This window comes from Balaenoptera musculus, chromosome 4, assembly GCF_009873245.2.
Source record: "Balaenoptera musculus isolate JJ_BM4_2016_0621 chromosome 4, mBalMus1.pri.v3, whole genome shotgun sequence".
Lineage (NCBI taxonomy): Eukaryota > Metazoa > Chordata > Mammalia > Artiodactyla > Balaenopteridae > Balaenoptera > Balaenoptera musculus.
The window spans coordinates 140530586-140549594 of NC_045788.1; the positions used below are offsets into that span (position 1 = coordinate 140530586).

Here is a 19009-nt window from a genome sequence, read left to right on the forward strand (position 1 = left end):
GCCAGTGTGCATGTCCAGGCCCTGGGACTCCTGTGTGTCACTGTTCGTCTCTGGAGGGGCCCGTGGGGTCAGAGTCACTATCCCCCGGGTATCTATTGCTGCCCTAATGCTGTGCACATTTTAATTTCACATCTATTTTTGTGACCCTAGAATTTAAACGAAACAGATAAGACAAGTCAGCTGACGTGTGGTTTGCTTTTTAGGGTCGTGAGCTGGCATATCACATTTCCCTGCTGCAAATCTTCTTCGTGTCTTTCCTTTCTCACTTTCCCTACCCACAGTCTTTGGTTCCGGGGAATAAACCCCGACTTCAGTTGGGGGGGAAAAAAAAAAAAAGGAAGGAAACATACGAGGGAAAGTAACAACTGGGAAGGTTCAGCAAATCCCGGCAGCATCAATAAGGCAGGAGACGTTATACAGAAGTGCTCACCTCTCTTCTGCCCCGTGCATCTTGGTCTCCATTTTGGTGGCACAAAGAGGTATGGTCTCCTGTGTGTCCAGCTGGAGGGAGTGGTAGTTGGTGCTACATGGGCCCCTGCGGCTACAGTGATATCTGGCTGGCCCCTCCTTCAAGGAATCTGTAGCTTAGTTTATGACTCAGCGTGTTGATAACCTTTAATCACTGAAATTCTGGATGAAACTCCTGGCTTGTGATTGCTTTGTGAAGACCAGTATGTGCCCTGAAGTTGTTACTGTGACCTCAGATGCCTGTAAATTGGGGCAAGGGGTGTGCAGCCAGGGGGAAGGAGGTTGACTTTTGATCGCTGTCTGACCTTTGCCCTTTCCCACTCAAACTGTGGTTCGTCCAAATCCTCTGCCCCAAACAGCCCGCTCCCCTCACCCACTTCATCATGGAACAGAAGTCAGTCCAAACCTCTCATTTTTATTCATGGAGCACAGGAGGTCCAGGAACCAAGAGATTGGCCCAGGTTCAGGCTTCTAGGACAAGAGGTCCCAAACTTGAGCCCTGGCACCCCCTCTATAGAGTGAGTGCTTTGTAATGCCCTGAACTGAAACGCAAAGGTAGTGTAACTTATCTTCATATGTAATTCCAAACGCACTGATGCAATATGCAGGGGTTTGGGGGTGCGGGGTAAAAGGAGGGAATTCACAGGAAGGTGATGAGTACCTCAATGTGTAAACACACTGGGTAGGATACACGTGAAGTTGGAGGATGCCTGAGGCTGTGAACATCACCCCAGACATGCGGCGCCCAGTGCAGACTGACAGATCGGATTAAAATAGACTCAGACACCCAAAGCAGCTTGGTTTGGTGATGAGAATTTCCCAGATTGGTGAAGAATCTTAGTAAAGTTTCCCCCTGAAAATATCACCTTCCTCAATTTACACAGTAGTTGCATTCCTAGAAAACGCAGTGTATGTTAAACTATGTCAAAGATGTTTATCCTGGTGGCAAGGCAATTCCAGCTCTATGTTTTTTCCACTCCAAGGCTCTTCCTAATCTATACATTCACGCAGTTTCCCCACGCCTACTGGGGGCTCTGCCTGCCGTAGAGACAGAACAGACATCCCTGGAGCTCAGTTACATCTTTAACAGTTTTCCTCCCCAGAGCAATTTTGTTTTCCATCACACATCTGTGGACACATGATACGATAAAGCAACAGTACAGCACAGTAAAGCCAAGTTCTGGGTCATGTGTATATCCACTTTATAGATTTAAATGTGTAAATCTAACACCCTGGGTGGGTATTTCCTTCCCAGGTGGTAAGTGGCACAGCCAGGGGTCAATAAAGGTCAGAGCGTGCTTTCAACCCGGCTACCCTTTTGCTATGCAGATGCAGTTATGGAAATGTACAAGGGTAAATAATAGTCAACATTACAAATATCGTGTACAGTGTCATTTAATAAGTGTACAATGTTTAATCGATGGTAGACAACTGGGTGTCTTTCTCATTTGCCTTCTGCTTTGTTCGTTGTTGTGTTGAACCATGGTTCTCTTTCAGCCTTCAGTGGGACACGTCCTTCTAAGCTTCCTGCTAGCCAGTTTTGGGTTCAGGTGGCAGATGGCTTTTGTCTTTCATACTTGAAGGTTGAGCTCCTCTGGCTCTTTTGCACCTGATTTAATGTGAAGCCTCCTGGGAACACGCATAGCTCCCACGATGGCTAGGCCTGCCCTCCTGCTAATCCCACAGAAGAATTCAGGGCTCCCTCCCAGCTTTCCGAGCACTCAAGGTTCTCATCTATTTCTCCTTTCTGAGCAAATAAAGAGAGACGTAGCAGAACCTGCCAGCATTCAGGAGAAGCCCCAGACTCCCCTGCATTGTCAGTTTCATCCCATTGGCACCTCCATCATTCAGGCTTCAACCTGCCTCCCTCATTTGCAAGTATGGTTGAAATTTACTTAGTACCTTTAAAACATGACCCATTTTGGACCTCTAGCCCTGGTACTGCCTTTCCTTTAAGGAGAGCTCTTCTTCAATAGGGCTATCAGGTTTCTTCTTAACTGAATCAAATGTAAAACACCGCATTTCTGAATTCTAGGCAAGTTCTGTTCCTAAACATCATCCCTACTAACACATGTGTTTCGTAGGCTAAATACTTGCTTAAATTTATAGTAACCTTTCTTTCTCTCCTTTCCTCTGTTTTTTTCTCCGCGCTTCTCATAGGCTTCTGTCAACACAGATTTATTATTATAAAGTCCTGAACTATAATTTACATAGTAAATTATGTACGATTAATTTGTCTGATGCTCTCAGATAACTTTAGAGTTGGCCTAAGGTGCACCTTCCACCACTGTATTTGATGGAAGCCGAGGGAACGTTCTACGTCCTTTCTCAATTTTTGACAAAGGTTTCTTTTCTGAGATGTAGCTCCCTGCCTTGTGATGTTTCTGTATTTGCTTGCCCCTCTGATCTCTCTTAGTTATAATAAGGTTTCTGGTTGGGTTTGTCAGCCTCTGATTCAAGTCCCCCAGTCTCTGGATATTCAGGTTTAATGCTTCCTGAAACATGTCCCAGTAATTGGAGATTTGACTTGGGGTACTTTGACAGGATCTCTTTGATTTATGGAATCAGACATCAGGTTACCATTCGTCATTTGTGTAGCTTTGTCCCACCAGAAGCCCTCTTTTCATGGTGGTGAATGTTCCAATGAATTACTATATAGCAAAAAGACTATCATGTATTTTTTTTAGATGTACTTCTCTTTTAGCCAGTAAAATAGCCTCCAGTCAGTTGGCTTCATGAGAGAGTCAATAGACTCATTCCCCCTGACCTTATACTAATCTATTCAGGAAATAGATGACCCGCCAGGATGGACGGAAGTCCCTGGGCTGTCAGTGGCCCCATTTACTCTGATCTGGTCACTTCCAGACCTTAGAAGAGCAAAAAGGGTATCTGGTCACCTGGTCCAGGCCAGCTATCCCCAAAGGTAGACCCAAAACTCTGAAATGTGCGGAAGAGCCCCGGGGAAGTCTCGGGCAGAGTTTTTCAGGAGACTCAGCATTCCCTGGGTGGAATGGCTTTTGGGAACCAGAGCCGACCCCAGGATTCAACTCTTTTGAATTCTGCCCTTTCACCTTTTCACTGTATGTTCTCTGGGTTTCTTTAAAATAATAAAATGTTCTGTGGTTCTTTTCTCCTCAGTTCAATTGATTTCACTTTTCAATCCTGCATTCCCTGAACACTCTTATCAGAGGCAGAATGTCTCCTGAATTTGGTTCAAAGTGATTTTATTGCTGTGAGTGGACTTTTTCCTGGCTACTCACATCCTTCATGGGTGGCTGTTTCTGTGCACCCAGAATTGATGCTGCAAAGAAGCAGTCAATCTGGGGTTCGCTCTCGATAGAGTTAATTAATATGCAGAACAGTTGAGAGCCAAAGCATTTTAGTGCCAAGAGGTGGGATGTTAGAACATAAAGATGGACGGATGCACTTTTCTAAAAAGTCTGCTCCTGGAAACTGTACATTAATAACCCTCAGAATTGCTTATGGTTCATATCTGGGGTTTCTGCTCTTTGAGGTTTAGTTCGAGGAGCCCAGTGAATATGAGCTAAGAATTAACTTTTTTCTCACATTATCTGGAACTGTGCTTTCTACAAGGGTAGCTACTAGTCACATGTGGCTATTTAAATTTTTTTTTTAACATCTTTATTGGAGTATAATTGCTTTACAATGGTGTGTTATTTCTGCTGTATAACAAAGTGAATCAGCTATACATATACATATATCAGCAAATCTCCTCCTTCTTGCGTCTCCCTCCCACCCTCCCTATCCCACCCCTCTAGGTGGTCACAAAGCACCGAGCTGATCTCCCTCTGCTATGCGGCTGCTTCCCACTAGCTATCTATCTTACATTTGGTATTGTATATATGTCCACGCCACTCTCTCACTTCGTCCCAGCTTACCCTTCCCCCTCCCCATGTCCTCAAGTCCATTCTCTACATCTGCATCTTTATTCCTGTCCTGCCCCTAGGTTCTTCAGAACCATTTTTTTTTAGATTCCATGTATATGTGTTAGCATATGGTATTTGTTTTTCTCTTTCTGACTTACTTCACTCTGTATGACAGACTCTAACTCCATCTACCTCACTACAAATAACTCCGTTTCATTTCTTTTTATGGCTGAGTAATATTCCATTGTATATATGTGCCACATCTTCTTTATCCGATGATGGACATTTAGGTTGCTTCCATGTCCTGGCTATTGTAAATAGTGCTGTAGTGAACATTGTAGTACATGACTCCTTTTGAATTATGGTTTTCTCAGGGTATATGCCCAGTAGTGGGATTGCTGGGTCATATGGTAGTTCTATTTTTAGTTTTTTAAGGAACCTCCATACTGTTCTCCATAGTGGCTGTATCAATTTACATTCCCACCAACAGTGCAAGAGGGTTCCCTTTTCTCCACACCCTCTCCAGCATTTATTGTTTGTAGATTTTTGATGATGGCCATTCTGATGGGTGTGAGGTGATACCTCATTGTAGTTTTGATTTGCATTTCTCTACTGATTAGTGATGTTGAGCATCCTTTCATATGTTTGTTGGCAATCTGTATATCTTCTTTGGAGAAATGTCTATTTAGGTCTTCTTCCCATTTTTGGATTCAGTTGTTTGTTTTTTTGATATTGAGCTGCATGAACTGCTTGTATATTTTGGAGATTAATCCTTTGTCAGTTGCTTTGTTTGCAAATATTTTCTGCCATTCTGAGGGTTGTCTTTTCGTGTTGTTTATGTTTTCCTTTGCTGTGCAAAAGCTTTGAAGTTTCATTAGGTCCCATTTGTTTATTTTTGTTTTTATTTCCATTTCTCTAGGAGGTGGGTCAAAAAGGATCTTGCTGTGACGTATGTCATAGAGTGTTCTGCCTGTGTTTTCCTCTAAGAGTTTTATAGTGTCTAGCCTTACATTTAGGTCTTTAATCCATTTTGAGTTTATATTTGTGTATGGTGTTAGGCAGTGTTCTAATTTCATTCTTTTACATGTAGCTGTCCAGTTTTCCCAGCACCACTTAGTGAAGAGGCTGTCTTTTCTCCATGGTATGTTCTTGCCTCCTTTGTCAAAAATAAGGTGACCATATGCGCATGGGTTTATCTCTGGGCTTTCTATCCTGTTCCATTGACCTATACTTCTGTTTTTGTGCCAGTACCATACTCTCGTGATTACTGTAGCTTTGTAGTATGGTCTGAAGTCAGAGAGCCTGATTCCTCCAGCTCCGTTTTTCTTTCTCAAGATTGCTTTGGCTATTCGGGGTCTTTTGTGTTTCCATACAAATTGTGAAATTTTTTGTTCTAGTTCTATGAAAACTGCCATTGGTAGTTTGATAGGGATTGCATTGAATCTGTAGATTGCTTTGGGTAGTATAGTCATTTTCACAATGTTGATGCTTCCAATCCAAGAACATGGTATATCTCTCCATCTGTTTGTATCATCTTTAATTTCTTTCATCAGTGTCTTATAATTTTCTGCATACAGGTCTTTTGTCTCCTTAGGTAGGTTTATTCCTAGGTATTTTATTCTTTTTGTTGCAGTGGTAAATGGGAGTGTTTCCTTAATTTCTCTTTCAGATTTTTCATCATTCGTGTATAGGAATGCAAGAGATTTCTGTGCATTAATTTTTGGTATCCTGCTACTTTACCAAATTCATTGATTAGCTCTAGTAGTTTTCTGGTAGCATCTTTAGGATTCTCTACGTATAGTATCATGTCATCTGCAAACAGTGACAGTTTTACTTCTTCTTTTCCGATTTGGATTCCTTTTATTTCTTTTTCTTCTCTGATTGCTGTGACTAAAACTTCCAAAACTGTGTTGAATAATAGTGGCGAGAGTGGGCAACCTTGTCTTGTTCCTGATCTTAGAGGAAATGGTTTCAGTTTTTCACCACTGAGAACGATGATGGCTGTGGGTTTGTCATATATGGCCTTTATTAGGTTGAGGCAAGTCCCCTCTGTGCCTACTGTCTGAAGAGTTTTTATCATAAATGGGTGTTGAATTTTGCTGAAAGCTTTTTATGCATCTATTGAGATTATCATATGGTTTTTATCCTTCAGTTTGTTAATATGGTGTGTCACATTGATTGATTTGCATATATTGAAGAATCCTTGCATTCCTGGGATAAACCCCACTTGATCATGGTGTATGGTCTATTTAATGTGCTGTTGGATTCTGTTTGCTAGCATTTTGTTGAGGATTTTTGCATATATGTTCATCAGAGATATTGGCCTGTAGTTTTCTTTTTTTGTGACATGTCTGGTTTTGGTATCAGGGTGGCCTCGTAGAATGAGTTTGGGAGTGTTCCTCCCTCTGGTATATTTTGGAAGAGTTTGAGAAGGATAGGTGTTAGCTCTTCTCTAAATATTTGATAGATTTTGCCTGTGAAGCCATCTGGTCCTGGGCTTTTGTTTGTTGGAAGATTTTTAATCACGGTCTGAATTTCAGTGCTTGTGATTGGTCTGTTTATATTTTCTATTTCTTCCTGGTTCAGTCTCAGAAGATTGTGCTTTTCTAAGAATTTGTCCATTTCTTCCAGGTTGTCCATTTTATTGCCATATAGTTGCTTGTAGTAATCTCTCATGATCCTTTATATTTCTGCAGTGTCAGTTGTTACTTCTCCTTTTTCATTTCTAATTCTGTTGATTTGAGTCCTCTCCCTTTTTTTGTTGATGAGTCTGGCTAATGGTTTATCAATTTTGTTTATCTTCTCAAAGAACCAGCTTTTGGTTTTACTGATATTTGCTATTGTTTTCTTCATTTATTTTTCATTTATTTCTGATCTGATCTTTATGATTTCTTTCCTTCTGCTAACCTTGAGGTTTTTTTGTTCTTCGTTCTCTAATTGCTTTAGGTGTAAGGTTAGGTTGTTGAGATGTTTCTTGTTTCTTGAGGTAGGATTGTATTGCTGTAAACTTCCCTCTTAGAACTGCTTTTGCTGCATCCCATAGGTTTTGGGTCATCGTGTTTTCATTGTCATTTATTTCTACATATGATTTGCTTTCCCCTTTGATTTCTTCAGTGATCTCTTGGTTATTTAGTAGCGTATTGTTTAGCCTCCATGTGTTTGTATTTTTTACAGTTATTTCCCTGTAATTGATATCTAGTCTCACAGCTTTGTTGTCAGAAAAGATACTTGATACGATTTCAAGTTTCTTAAATTTGCCAAGGCTTGATTTGTGACCCAAGATATGATCTATCCTGGAGAATGTTCCATAAGCACTTGAGAAGAAAGTGTTTTCTGTTGTTTTTGGATGGAATGTCCTATAAATATCAATTAAATCCATCTTGTTTAATGTGTCATTTAAAGCAGTGTTTCCTTATTTATTTTCATTTTGGTTGATCTGCCCATTGGTGAAAGTGGGGTGTTAAAGTCCCCTACTATGATTGTGTTACTGTTGATTTCCCCTTTTATGGCTGTTAGCATTTGCCTTATGTATTGAGGTGCTCCTATGTTGGGTGCATAAATATTTACAATTGTTATGTCTTCTTCTTGGATTGATCCCTTGATCATTATGTAGTGTCCCTCTTTGTCTCTTGTAATAGTCTTTGTTTTAAAGTCTATTTTGTCTGATATGAGAATTGCTACTCCAGCTTTCTTTTGATTTCCATTTGCATGGAATATCTTTTTCCATCCCCTCACTTTCAGCCAGTATGTGTCCCTAGGCCTGAAATGGGTCTCTTATAGACAGCATATATACAGGTCTTGTTTTTGTATCCATTCAGCCAGTCTATGTCTTTTGGTTGGAGTGTTTAATCCATTTACATTCAAGGTAATTATCGATATGTATGTTCCTATTACCATTTTCTTAATTATTTTGGGTTTGTTATTGTAGGTCTTTTCCTTCTCTTGTGTTTCCTGCCTAGAGAAGTTCCTTTAGCATTTGTTGTAAAGCTGGTTTGGTGGTGCTGAATTCTCTTAGCTTTTGCTTGTCTGTAAAGGTTTTCATTTCTCCATCGAATCTGAATGAAATCCTTGCTGGGTAGAGTAATCTTGGTTGTAGGTTTTCCCCTTTCATCACTTTAAATATGTCCTGTCACTCCCTTCTGGCTTGCAGAGTTTCTGCTGAAAGATCAGCTGTTATCCTTATGGGGATTCCTTTGTATGTTAGTTGTTGCCTTTCCCTTGCTGCTTTCAATATTTTTTCTTTGTATTTATTTTTTGATAGTTTGATTAATATGTGTCTTGGTGTGTTTCTCCTGTGTTTCTCCTTGGATTTATCCTGTATGGGATTCTCTGTGCTTCCTGGACTTGAGTGACTATTTCCTTTCCCATATTAGGGAAGTTTTCAACTATAATCTCTTCAAATATTTTCTCAGTCCCTTTCTTTTTCTCTAATTCTTCTGGGACCCCTATAATTTGAATGTTGGTGTGTTTAATGTTGTCCCAGAGGTCTCTGAGACTGTCCTCAATTCTTTTCATTCTTTTTTCTTTATTCTGCTCTGTGGTAGTTATTTCCACTATTTTATCTTCTAGGTCACTTATCCGTTCTTCTGCCTCAGTTATTCTGCTATTGATTCCTTCTAGAGAATTTTTAATTTCATTTATTGTGTTGTTCATCATTGTTTGTTTGCTCTTTAGTTCTTCTAGGTCCTTATTAAACGTTTCTTGTATTTTCTCCATTGTATTTCCAAGGTTTTGGATATCTTTACTATCATTACTCTGAATTCTTTTTCAGGTAGACTGCCTATTTCCTCTTCATTTGTTTGGTCTGGTGGGTTTTTACCTTGCTCCTTCATCTGCTGCGTATTTCTCTGTCTTCTCGTTTTGCTTAACTTACTGTGTTTTGGGTCTCCTTTACGCAGGCTGCAGGTTCGTAGTTCCCGTTGTTTTTGGTGTCTGCCCCCAGTGGATAAGCTCGGTTCAGTAGGTTGTGTAGGCTTCCTGGTGGAGGGGACTGATACCTGTGTTCTGGTGGATGAGGCTGGATCTTTTCTTTCTGGTGGGCAGGACTGTGTCTGGTGGTGTGTTTTGTGGTGTCTGTGAAATTATTATGATTTTAGGCAGCCTCTCTACTAATGGGGGGGGTTGTGTTCCTGTCTTGCTAGTTGTTTGCAATGGGGTGTAGAGCACTGGAGCTTGCTGGTCGTTGAGTGGAGTTGGGTCTTAGCATTGAGACGGGGATCTCTGGGAGAGCTCTCACCGATTGATATTACATGGGGCTGGGAGGTCTCTGGTGGCCTAATGTCCTGAACTCAGCTCTCCCACCTCAGAGGCTCAGGCCTGACACCCGGCTGGAGCACCAAGACCCTGTCAGCCACATGGCTCAGAAGAAAAGGGAGAAAAAAAAAAGAAAGAAAGAAAAAAATAAAATAAAATAAAGTTACTATAATAAAAAGTTTTAAAAATATATTATTAAAATAAAAAAATTAAAAATTAATTAAAAAAGAAAAGAAAAAAAAAGAAGAGAGCAACCAAACCAATAAAGGAATCCACCAATGATAACAAGCGCTAAAAAATAAACTAAGGTAAACATAAAAATCAGAAACTGGTCAGTCACAGACAGCAAACCCCAAGTCTACAGTTGCTCCTAAAGTCCACCTCCTCAATTTTGGGATGATTTTTTGTCTATTCAGGTATTCCACAGATGCAGGCACATCAAGTTGTTTGTGGAGTTTTAATCAGCTGCTTCTGAGGCTGCTGGGAGAGATTTCCCTTTCTCTTCTTTGTTCGCACAGCTCCCGGGGTTCAACTTTGGATATGGCCCTGCCTCTGCGTGTAGGTCGCCTGAGGGCGTCTGTTCTTCGCTCACACAGGACGGGGTTAAAGGAGCAGCTGCTTCGGGGGCTCTGGCTCACTCAGGCGGGGGGAGGGAGCGGTACGGAGGAGGCGGGGCGAGCCTGCGGCAGCAGAGGCGTCGTGACGTTGCAGCAGCGTGAGGTGCGCAGTGCATTCTCCCGGGGAAGTTGTCCCCGGATCACGGGACCCTGGCCGTGGCGGGCTGCACAGGCTCCCGGGAGGGGCGGTGTGGAGAGTGACCTGTGCTCGCACACGGGCTTCTTGGTGGCGGCAGCAGCAGCCTTAGCATCTCATGCCTATCTCTGGGGTCCGCGCTGATCGCCGCGGCTCGCGCCCGTCTCTGGAGCTCGTTTAGGCGGCACTCTGAATCCCCTCTCCTTGCACACCGCGAAACAAAGAGGTAAGAAAAAGTCTCTTGCCTCTTCGGCAGCTGCAGACCTTTTCCCGGACTCCCTCCCGGCTAGCCGTGGCGCACTAGCCCCTTCAGGCTGTGTTCACGCCGCCAGCCCCAGTCCTCTCCCTGCGATCCGACCGAAGCCCGAGCCTCAGCTCCCAGCCCTGCCCGCCCCGGCAGGGGAGCAGACAAGCCTCTCGGGCTGATGAGTGCTGCTCAGCGCCGATCCTCCGTGCGGGAATCTCTCCACTTTGCCCTCCGCACCCCTGTGGCTGCGCTCTCCTCCATGGCTCCGAAGCTCCCCCCTCCGCCACCTGCAGTCTCCGCCCGTGAAGGGGCTCCTAGTGTGTGGACACCTTTCTTCCTTCACGGCTCCCTCCCACTGGCGCAGGTCCCGTCCCTATTCTTTTGTCTGTTTTTTCTTTTTTCTTTTGCCCTACCCAGGTACGTGGGGAGTTTCTTGCTTTTTGGGAGGTCTGAGGTCTTCTGCCAGCGTTCAGTAGGTGTTCTGTAGGAGTTGTTCCACATGTAGATGTATTTCTGATGTATTTGTGGGGAGGAAGGCGATCTCCACATCTTACTCCTCCACCATCTTGAAGGTCCTCGTGGCTATTTAAATTTAAATTAATTAATGTTAAATAAAGAGTCGTTCTTTAGTCAAACTGTCCAGACGGTCCCGGACTTATGATCATTTGACTGATGATTTTTCAACTTGACAATGGTGCAAAAGCAATGCACATTCAGTAGAAACTGTACTTTGGATTCTGAATTTTGATCTTCTCCCAAGCTGGCAATATGCTGGACGATCCTCTCTTGTGATGCTGGGCAGCGGCAGCTATAGCTCCCTGTCAGCCACACAGTCATGAGGGTAAACAGCTGCACACTGATAACCACGCTGCACCCAGACAACCACTCTGTTTTTCGCTTTCAGTATAATATTCAATAACTTACAGGAGATATTCAATATTTTATTATAAAATAGGCTTTGTGTTGGATGATTTTGCCCAACTGTCGGCTAATATAAGTGTTCTGAGCACGGTTAAGGTAGGCTAGGCTAAGCTGGGATGTTCAGTAGGTTAGGTGTATTAAATGCATTTTCAACTTAATGATAATTTCAACTTACAAGGGTTTATCAGGATGTAACCCCATCATATGCTGAGGAAGATCTACAGTCACATTTCAGGTTGGCTACTGTATTGGAAGCATAGGTAGAGAATATTTCTGTCATTGCAGACGTTCTATTGGACAGCCCTGGTCCAGAACACAGAAGAGCTCCATCTTTTAGAAACCTAGAAGGTTCCTCCCCTCCCTGGACCATTTTAACCAAATCTTACCCAAGACTTGCCCCTTTTCCTGGAGGTTGTTGGACTTCAGAATGAGACAGTTTTGGATATTCAGAAAGAGTATCTCTATAGGAATATTTTCTAGAAAAAATATCTTACATTTTCTAATAGCAGTCCATAGATTGAATAAAGGTAGCAAGCGATTAGATAATTATAATAATAGCAGCTATTTTTGTTGTGTACCTGCTGTGTTCCAGGGTTTTGTTCTAAATGGTTTACAGTATTAACTCTCTTAATCCTTAGTATTAACCCCATGAGGTATGGTACTGTACTTGTCCCGACTTTTTAGTTGAGGAAACTGAGGTACAGAGAAGTTAATTAACTTGACTTAGGGTCACACATGGCTCCCAAGTGGTTGAAGTACTATTTGACTGCAGGCGGTGTAACTCCAACTGCCTCTCATCTCTCTGTAAATGGCACCGAAACATCCAGAATGTTCGCCCATGAGGGAAATAGCAAGCTGGTCAGTACACTACAGAGGACATGCTACTTAGATGGTCACCCTGGTCCATCTTATCAGTAACATTGGCAGATTCTAATGAGTTTTCTGTAGTCTGGACAGAGTAAAAATAAAAAAACTTCTCAAAAGAAAGTCATGGTACTATAGAATGTTTGGGGAGATAATAATCTTCTAGATCAGGAGTTGGCAAACTAGGGCTGACAGGCCACATCCAACCTGCTGCCTGTGTTTGTAAATAAAGTTTTATTGGAACACAGACACACACGTTTGTTTATCTGTCACATGTGGCTGCTTCTTCACTAGCAGAGTGGAGTAGTAACAGAAATCATGTGACCCACAAAACCTGAAAGATTTGTTTTCTGGCCCTTTACAGAAAAAATTTGCCAACCCTGTGCTAGATCACATTCTCTAAGCCTTTCAAAATAATTAGCCTCTTCCATTAGCAGTAGTGTTTTGCAGTCAAATGCTCTACCACTGATCTATACGCCCAGCAGTAGTGCAGTTTTAAACTTAAGGAATGACCGCAACTGTCAAAAGGGACTGACAATTTAGTATTTTAATTGCTTTTCATCCTAAATGTGTGCAACCCCTGCTGTGTGCCAGGCATCACTGAATTGATGCTGGCACTAAAACTTGGCACTAAAACACCAACCCTCAAGTGCCTGCATTTCAATGACCTGACTATGCGCTTTATATGTGTAATTTCTGATGGGTTCCTTAGAGCTCCATGTGCCCGGGGTCCATCCACACTTACTTTTTGGTCTGTGCCTGCCCTTGTCAGAAGATGTCTGTACATAAAATGTTCGCTTAATGCTGCTCTCTTTTTAAGATCATGGTGGAGTTAGCTAAAATAGAAAATGTTAAAATTAAATATTCTTCATATTTCATATCCCATTATGATGTTAGAATAAATTAAATTTCTCCAAAATGTGTCTGCCAGACATTTTAAAAATAACCTTTTTTCCCTGATTATAAAAAGTTATATATGCAGAAAATATGGAAGGATCTAACCACAAGAATGAGAGTTTCCCCCACAAAACCCCACCACCCAGAGGTAGCGCTACTAATATTGGAGTGTATTAAATTTTTTTGAAGAAGGTTCTGCCACATATACAAATGTTTCTTTTACCTTATTTTTTTTTACTATGTCATTGAAAATGTCTTACTCAACAGCATTTTTCAGAGCTACTTAATATTCCATCATATGGATGTACTATAATTTACTAAACTATTTCCTTTTTACTGGGCATTTAGGTTGTTTCCAACTGTTTGCTGTTACAAATAAAACATAATGACTGTCTTTGTTCATGAATCTCTGTTTGCATCATGGGTGTTTTCTTAGGATCAGATTCTGAGAAGTGCAATTACTGAATTAAAGACTGTTACCATTTTTAAAGCTTATGAGACGTACCGAAAAAAAGTCATATCATCCCTGACTTAACTTTCTCCCTGACTCCCAAAAAGACCATATAATCCATACCGCAAATTCATATAATCCTATAGCAAACACTTAGTAATATTAATGTTCAGAGATTTAATGTTAAAACAAAATGAAATGAAAACTGCAGACAAACAGGAACACTTTACAATGATGTGTTTGGTGATTTGGCACTTCTCTTAGGAATCTGCTCATTTTCCTAGGGGAAGCCTGGTTTGAATGCCTAGATATTTGCTCAGAGATGTCCCTTGGGTTCCTGCCTATAGTCAACAGAGTTTTCAAGCTCCATTAGGTATAAGAATGACCTCCCAGGATTGGACACCCCAGGGCCTTGACACCTACTGTTCTCTCTCCAGGATGCCCCTCCCCAGAGAGCCCCGTGGCTCATTGTCTTCAGGCAGGTCTCACACAAATGTCCTCTTTCAGAGACGCCTCAGTGACCACCCTGCCCTCACCCTGCTCTCTTCTCTGGGTGACTCATCACTCTATCATTGCCTGGAATTCTAGGGGTTCAGTTGTTTACTGTCTGTCTCTGAAATCCCGAGAGCAGGATTTCCATCTACCCCACCTGTTGTCTGGTCGTGTTCATGTTATTCTGTCTCAGTAACGCTTACCCTTAGGGGTTGTGGGGTTGTCACAGTGACTTGTGTCACAGTGACTTGTCATCAGCGTCCTCCTTCATGTTTTGATATGAGTAGAATCAGCTTGGGGCACAGGGACGACCTTGAGAAGGAACCTGTGACCCCAGGAGGTCGTGCGGGCCCTGAGGAGGGACAGCCCTGGTACTGGGGGTGTGTGGCTTGATCTTTATTCATCACGTTGGCTGTTTGTGTGAATCTGAACCCCAGGCCACAAGCTGGTGGCCCCTCTTTCTGGGCTGCCAGCCCCTCCCTTTGTCACAGAGTAGCAGTGCAGGGTCCCCACAGAGCCAGAGGGCCAGGCGGGGCTCACACCCAGTTGTGGCGTCCCAGGCCAATGCAGTTAAGTACAACACCTGGCTTAACGGGGCAGGACTTGGGCGGAGGGAAGAGTTAAATTCGGGGCTACACGTTGACCCCAGTACTCCCTTACGCGTGGCACAGAAGACGCCATTACCCAAATGTTAGCGATTATTTTTTATGGGAAATGTCACCTTGTGAGCATGAAGAGTCTTAATTATGAAGAATTGCTTACGCAGACCTTCTGGGTGTAGGGCCGCTGTCTTTGCAGCGATGACTGCCATGTGGTCAGAACAGGGACAGGGGGACGGGATACAGGACACGATGCCTCTTCTCTTTTTCCAGGTCCAGCACCTACCGCCCCAAGGGCTTTGACGTCACCGTGAAGTACACGCAAGGGAGCTGGACTGGCTTCGTTGGAGAGGACGTTGTCACCATCCCAAAAGGCTTCAACAGTTCTTTTCTGGTCAACATTGCCACCATCTTTGAGTCAGAGAATTTCTTTTTGCCTGGGATTAAATGGAATGGGATACTTGGACTGGCTTATGCTACCCTGGCCAAGGTAAGAATAATGGGTGGATCTAAGGAAATCGAGTGATGGGACAAGATTCTGAAGCCAGTCATTGGAGGGGCCAACAGATGGGTCCAGCTGTCCAAGACAGTCAGTGAGAATCACATGGTTGAAAGATCAGTGTTCGCACAATTAAGTTTATCTCTAAGCATTTTTAAAATTTAAGATGAACGGTGACATTCTTTGAACCTTCCTACAAGGTACACTCATAGCATCAAGTTTTTCATTTGCCTTTCGTTTATTTTACTTGTATAGTTGACAGGTGTTAACAGAAGCTGAATCACTTTGATTATGGTGTTTGTTTAGGGGTTTTTGTTTGGGCAGGATTAAGAGTAAACACATTTATTAAATTCATACATTCACATGAAGACGTGACACTGGAACCTCGGCAGGAAGAGGTGTCCCTCCAGGCAGAGAAAGCATCGTGCTGCCTTTCCCTCACTCTGGAGTTGGGAGCACAGGCAGCCTGCAAGCGCGCCCTGGGGATCGCCAGCCCCTGGAATTAACGATGCAGCGAGGAGAGATGGTGGGACCCTCGCTCCCATCAGCGTCAGAACCTTCACAAAACAGGGAAAGACAGGATTGAATGTTCTCCAGTTATCTGTCCTTGATCCCACCCAAAGGAAGTAGTGTTCATGAGCAGGAGGAGTGAGGTGGGCTGGGAAATGTCCACCCGGTAGGGATGCCAGGGGCAGGCGGATCTGACACCCGTGGGTCCCCTGGGCTCCGGGAGACCAGGGCAGGTTAGCATACACTTGAGGAGAGGTTGCCCCTCCTGCCCTGTAAACGGGCACCCTGGCTCGGCCTCTCCTTATTCAGAGTTAGGCTTCGAGCCAGAGCTAAGTGTGGAACAAAGAATCGTGGGTGCAGAAAGGCCTGTTTTCTCTCCATAAGGACATTTGTTCCAGCTCAAGTTTACTAGCAAGCGATTCAGGGCAGCGATGTGAGGGGGCGGAGATGGACCAGTAGGCAGGGGCCGTTTCCCAACACTGTGGCTTCTCAAGGACAAAAAATAGCCCGTGAAGCCCTAGGCTGAGACCATTGCAAGGTGTCTGAGACCTCCCCACAAGGCAGACTTTGTAGGCCCCTGTTATCCCCATTTTAGAGATGTGTGGACTGAGGGTCAGAGAGGTTTACCCCTTGCCTAGGGCTGTCAGAGCCCAGAGCCCCCTCTACGGAGCCCAGATGGCTTCTGGAGCTGTTTTTTTGCTGAGCACTGTAGGAAAAGCTTAATATGAGTTCCCAAACTCGTAGCAACTTACATTCCTAGATACTTTTCACTGACCATGTGACCTCAGGCAAAATGTTTCATCTTCTTGTGACTCTGAAAATAAAAGATGTATGATTGATTTGATGCTGGTTATTTAGAGGATGGTAGCATAAAGCTAAATTATCTGGAATTGATAATATGTAAAACTTCCTTGAGAATAGACTGCTTTGGGGTTCTTTTGGGTGTCCAGACTCCCCACATGACTTTTTATCTTTTCACCTATGAAATTCCAAGATTGCCGACAATTGTCTTCACTTCCTAGGTTTGGGGAGACAGTAACAGGATTTGTAGGACGTGGGGCACGACTAGAAACAGGACTGGCAGGGCGGTCTGGGTTGGTGGCCCAAAGGTGTTTCTGAAATAGGTTCCCCGAGCAGCCAGTGGGGTCATAGTGTGTGGTGGCCCCCGGCCGATGCCAGGTGCCTCTCATCAAGGATGTGGTCAGAACCACCTGCGGGGTCTCTCGCACTACAGTTGCCTGCACCCAGCAGCATCCCTGCTGAATCAGGTCCTCTTGGGCTGGTCCTGGGCAGCTGTGTGCTTTTAAACCTTAAAGGATCCCGAGTCCTACTGAAGAATGACCTGGCAGAATAATAATAGATCCCATCCCGTGTGCCAGGCACTATTCCAAGCACTCTGTGTGTACTGACCCATTTAAGCCCCAGAAGAGCTCTGGGATGCGACTATGATCCCCATTTTACAGATAAGGAGACAAAGGAACAAGTCACACAGTTAGCAGGTGGGTGGTGGAGCCAGGATTCGATTCCGGGCAGTGTTTATCTCACCGCCTCTCAAGAAGGTTGACACAGACTGGGTCATCACCAGACCCAGCCCGTTTCACAAGGGGGCTTCGTCTCATTCCTTGACCCAAACACAAAGTATTTAGACAAGGTTACATGTAGAGATTGTACTGAATTCTGCAAGAGAGTCCACAGCGGCTGGGAAAGAAGCAGATAGGAGGCCAAATACAAATGAACTAAAGAAATGGGAAGGTTTCTGTCTGTCTGATAACTCTCCTCTCACTCCCTCTAGAAGTAGAGTTTTAGTTCTTACAGATTATAAATAATCCTTCCTTATATTAACCGTAGATGCTCAGAATATGCCAAGAGCATCTATGCTGCCACAGTTGTTTTCATCAAGAACGAACCATTCGTAGTAACCAACTCTAATCTGTCCCAGTTGTCAAAGCCAAAATCGAAACATAGGTGTATGACCTTCCTTCCTGACCACCAGCACCTGTGACCCACCCCCAGCTAAGACCTGTTCACAGACCATCCCTCCTTTTCAGTCCTGGAGAAATACAGCTGGTCTCTGAAGGTGTGGTTACATGTAACAGAAGCACAGAGGACATTATTGACATACGGCAATGGGGAATAATGAGCTTTTAAACTGCAGGAGAATAGCATCGTTCCTTTCCCGGTTGCCAGAGTTCAGTAGACAGCCGGCAGAGCTAAGCCACCTCCCAGGGCCTGGGATCTGGGATGTGACCTGTCCTCATGGGTCAGGCACCTGTCATTTGCATGATGGATAACCACAGCTGAAAAAAAAACTTTTTCTGAAGCTGCAAAGGCAGCTCCTGGAGACGCTGTTTTCTCCTTACTCTGAAATGTCTAAGATTAGAATCCACCACCTACCTGGGTAACCCACTTCCACATCTTCTCACGCCTGCCTCACAAGGCAGTCAGGATGGTAAATGGGGCAGCCTCTTAACAGCTTCCGGAAATACTATCTTATTTTTCCAACAGAGCCGCCATCCCAAAAGGAAAAAATACCAAGTCTTAGGGAGTTCTGTTGGAGGTTTCTGAATCAGTGTACTTAATAATAAGCTTGTTTATTCCTTAGCCTTGAAAATATTGACTATAATGAAATGCCATGTTTTATACCATGCCTGGTGCCTGCATGGGGTCACTCCTTGTCTCCACTGCGAGTCCTGAAGCAGCTGTGCTCTTTCCCATCCCTCCTGCAGCCATCAAGTTCTCTGGAGACATTCTTTGATTCCCTCGTGGCACAAGCAAAGATCCCCAATGTTTTCTCCATGCAGATGTGTGGGGCTGGATTGCCAGTCGCTGGATCTGGTACCAACGGAGGTAGTCTTGTGGGTATCTTTTCATCTTAAAGGGGGAACATCAGAGATCAGTGGGGCTGCTCTTTTCTGCTTTATTAAGACCCTGATAGAAATATTAGACATGTAGGCATACATAGGTACTGTCAAATATTAATAATCCTTGTTTGAGAGCCCTTAAAAATGGATAAAACTAGGTATTATTTTTATCTTTCCTAATCATCCTGCCATCTCATAAGATGATTCTCATTGCTTCCCCAAATTCCTTTATTTTTTTTTATCCCCATACCTTTTTTTTTTTTTTTCAATTGGGGTATAGTTGTCTTACACTGTTGCGTTAGTCAAA

General features: G+C 43.5%; 1 protein-coding gene across 2 annotated transcripts in view; it reads left to right on the plus strand.

The window, feature by feature from the left end:
* Positions 1 to 19009, plus strand: part of BACE2 (beta-secretase 2) — an 86967-nt gene that overhangs the window by 36435 nt on the left and 31523 nt on the right. For both annotated transcript variants that reach the window (XM_036851565.1, XM_036851566.1), the window contains exons 3-4: positions 15106 to 15322; positions 18568 to 18696. In XM_036851565.1, the coding sequence (XP_036707460.1) occupies positions 15106 to 15322; positions 18568 to 18696 (346 nt within the window). The remainder of the gene's footprint in view (positions 1 to 15105; positions 15323 to 18567; positions 18697 to 19009) is intronic.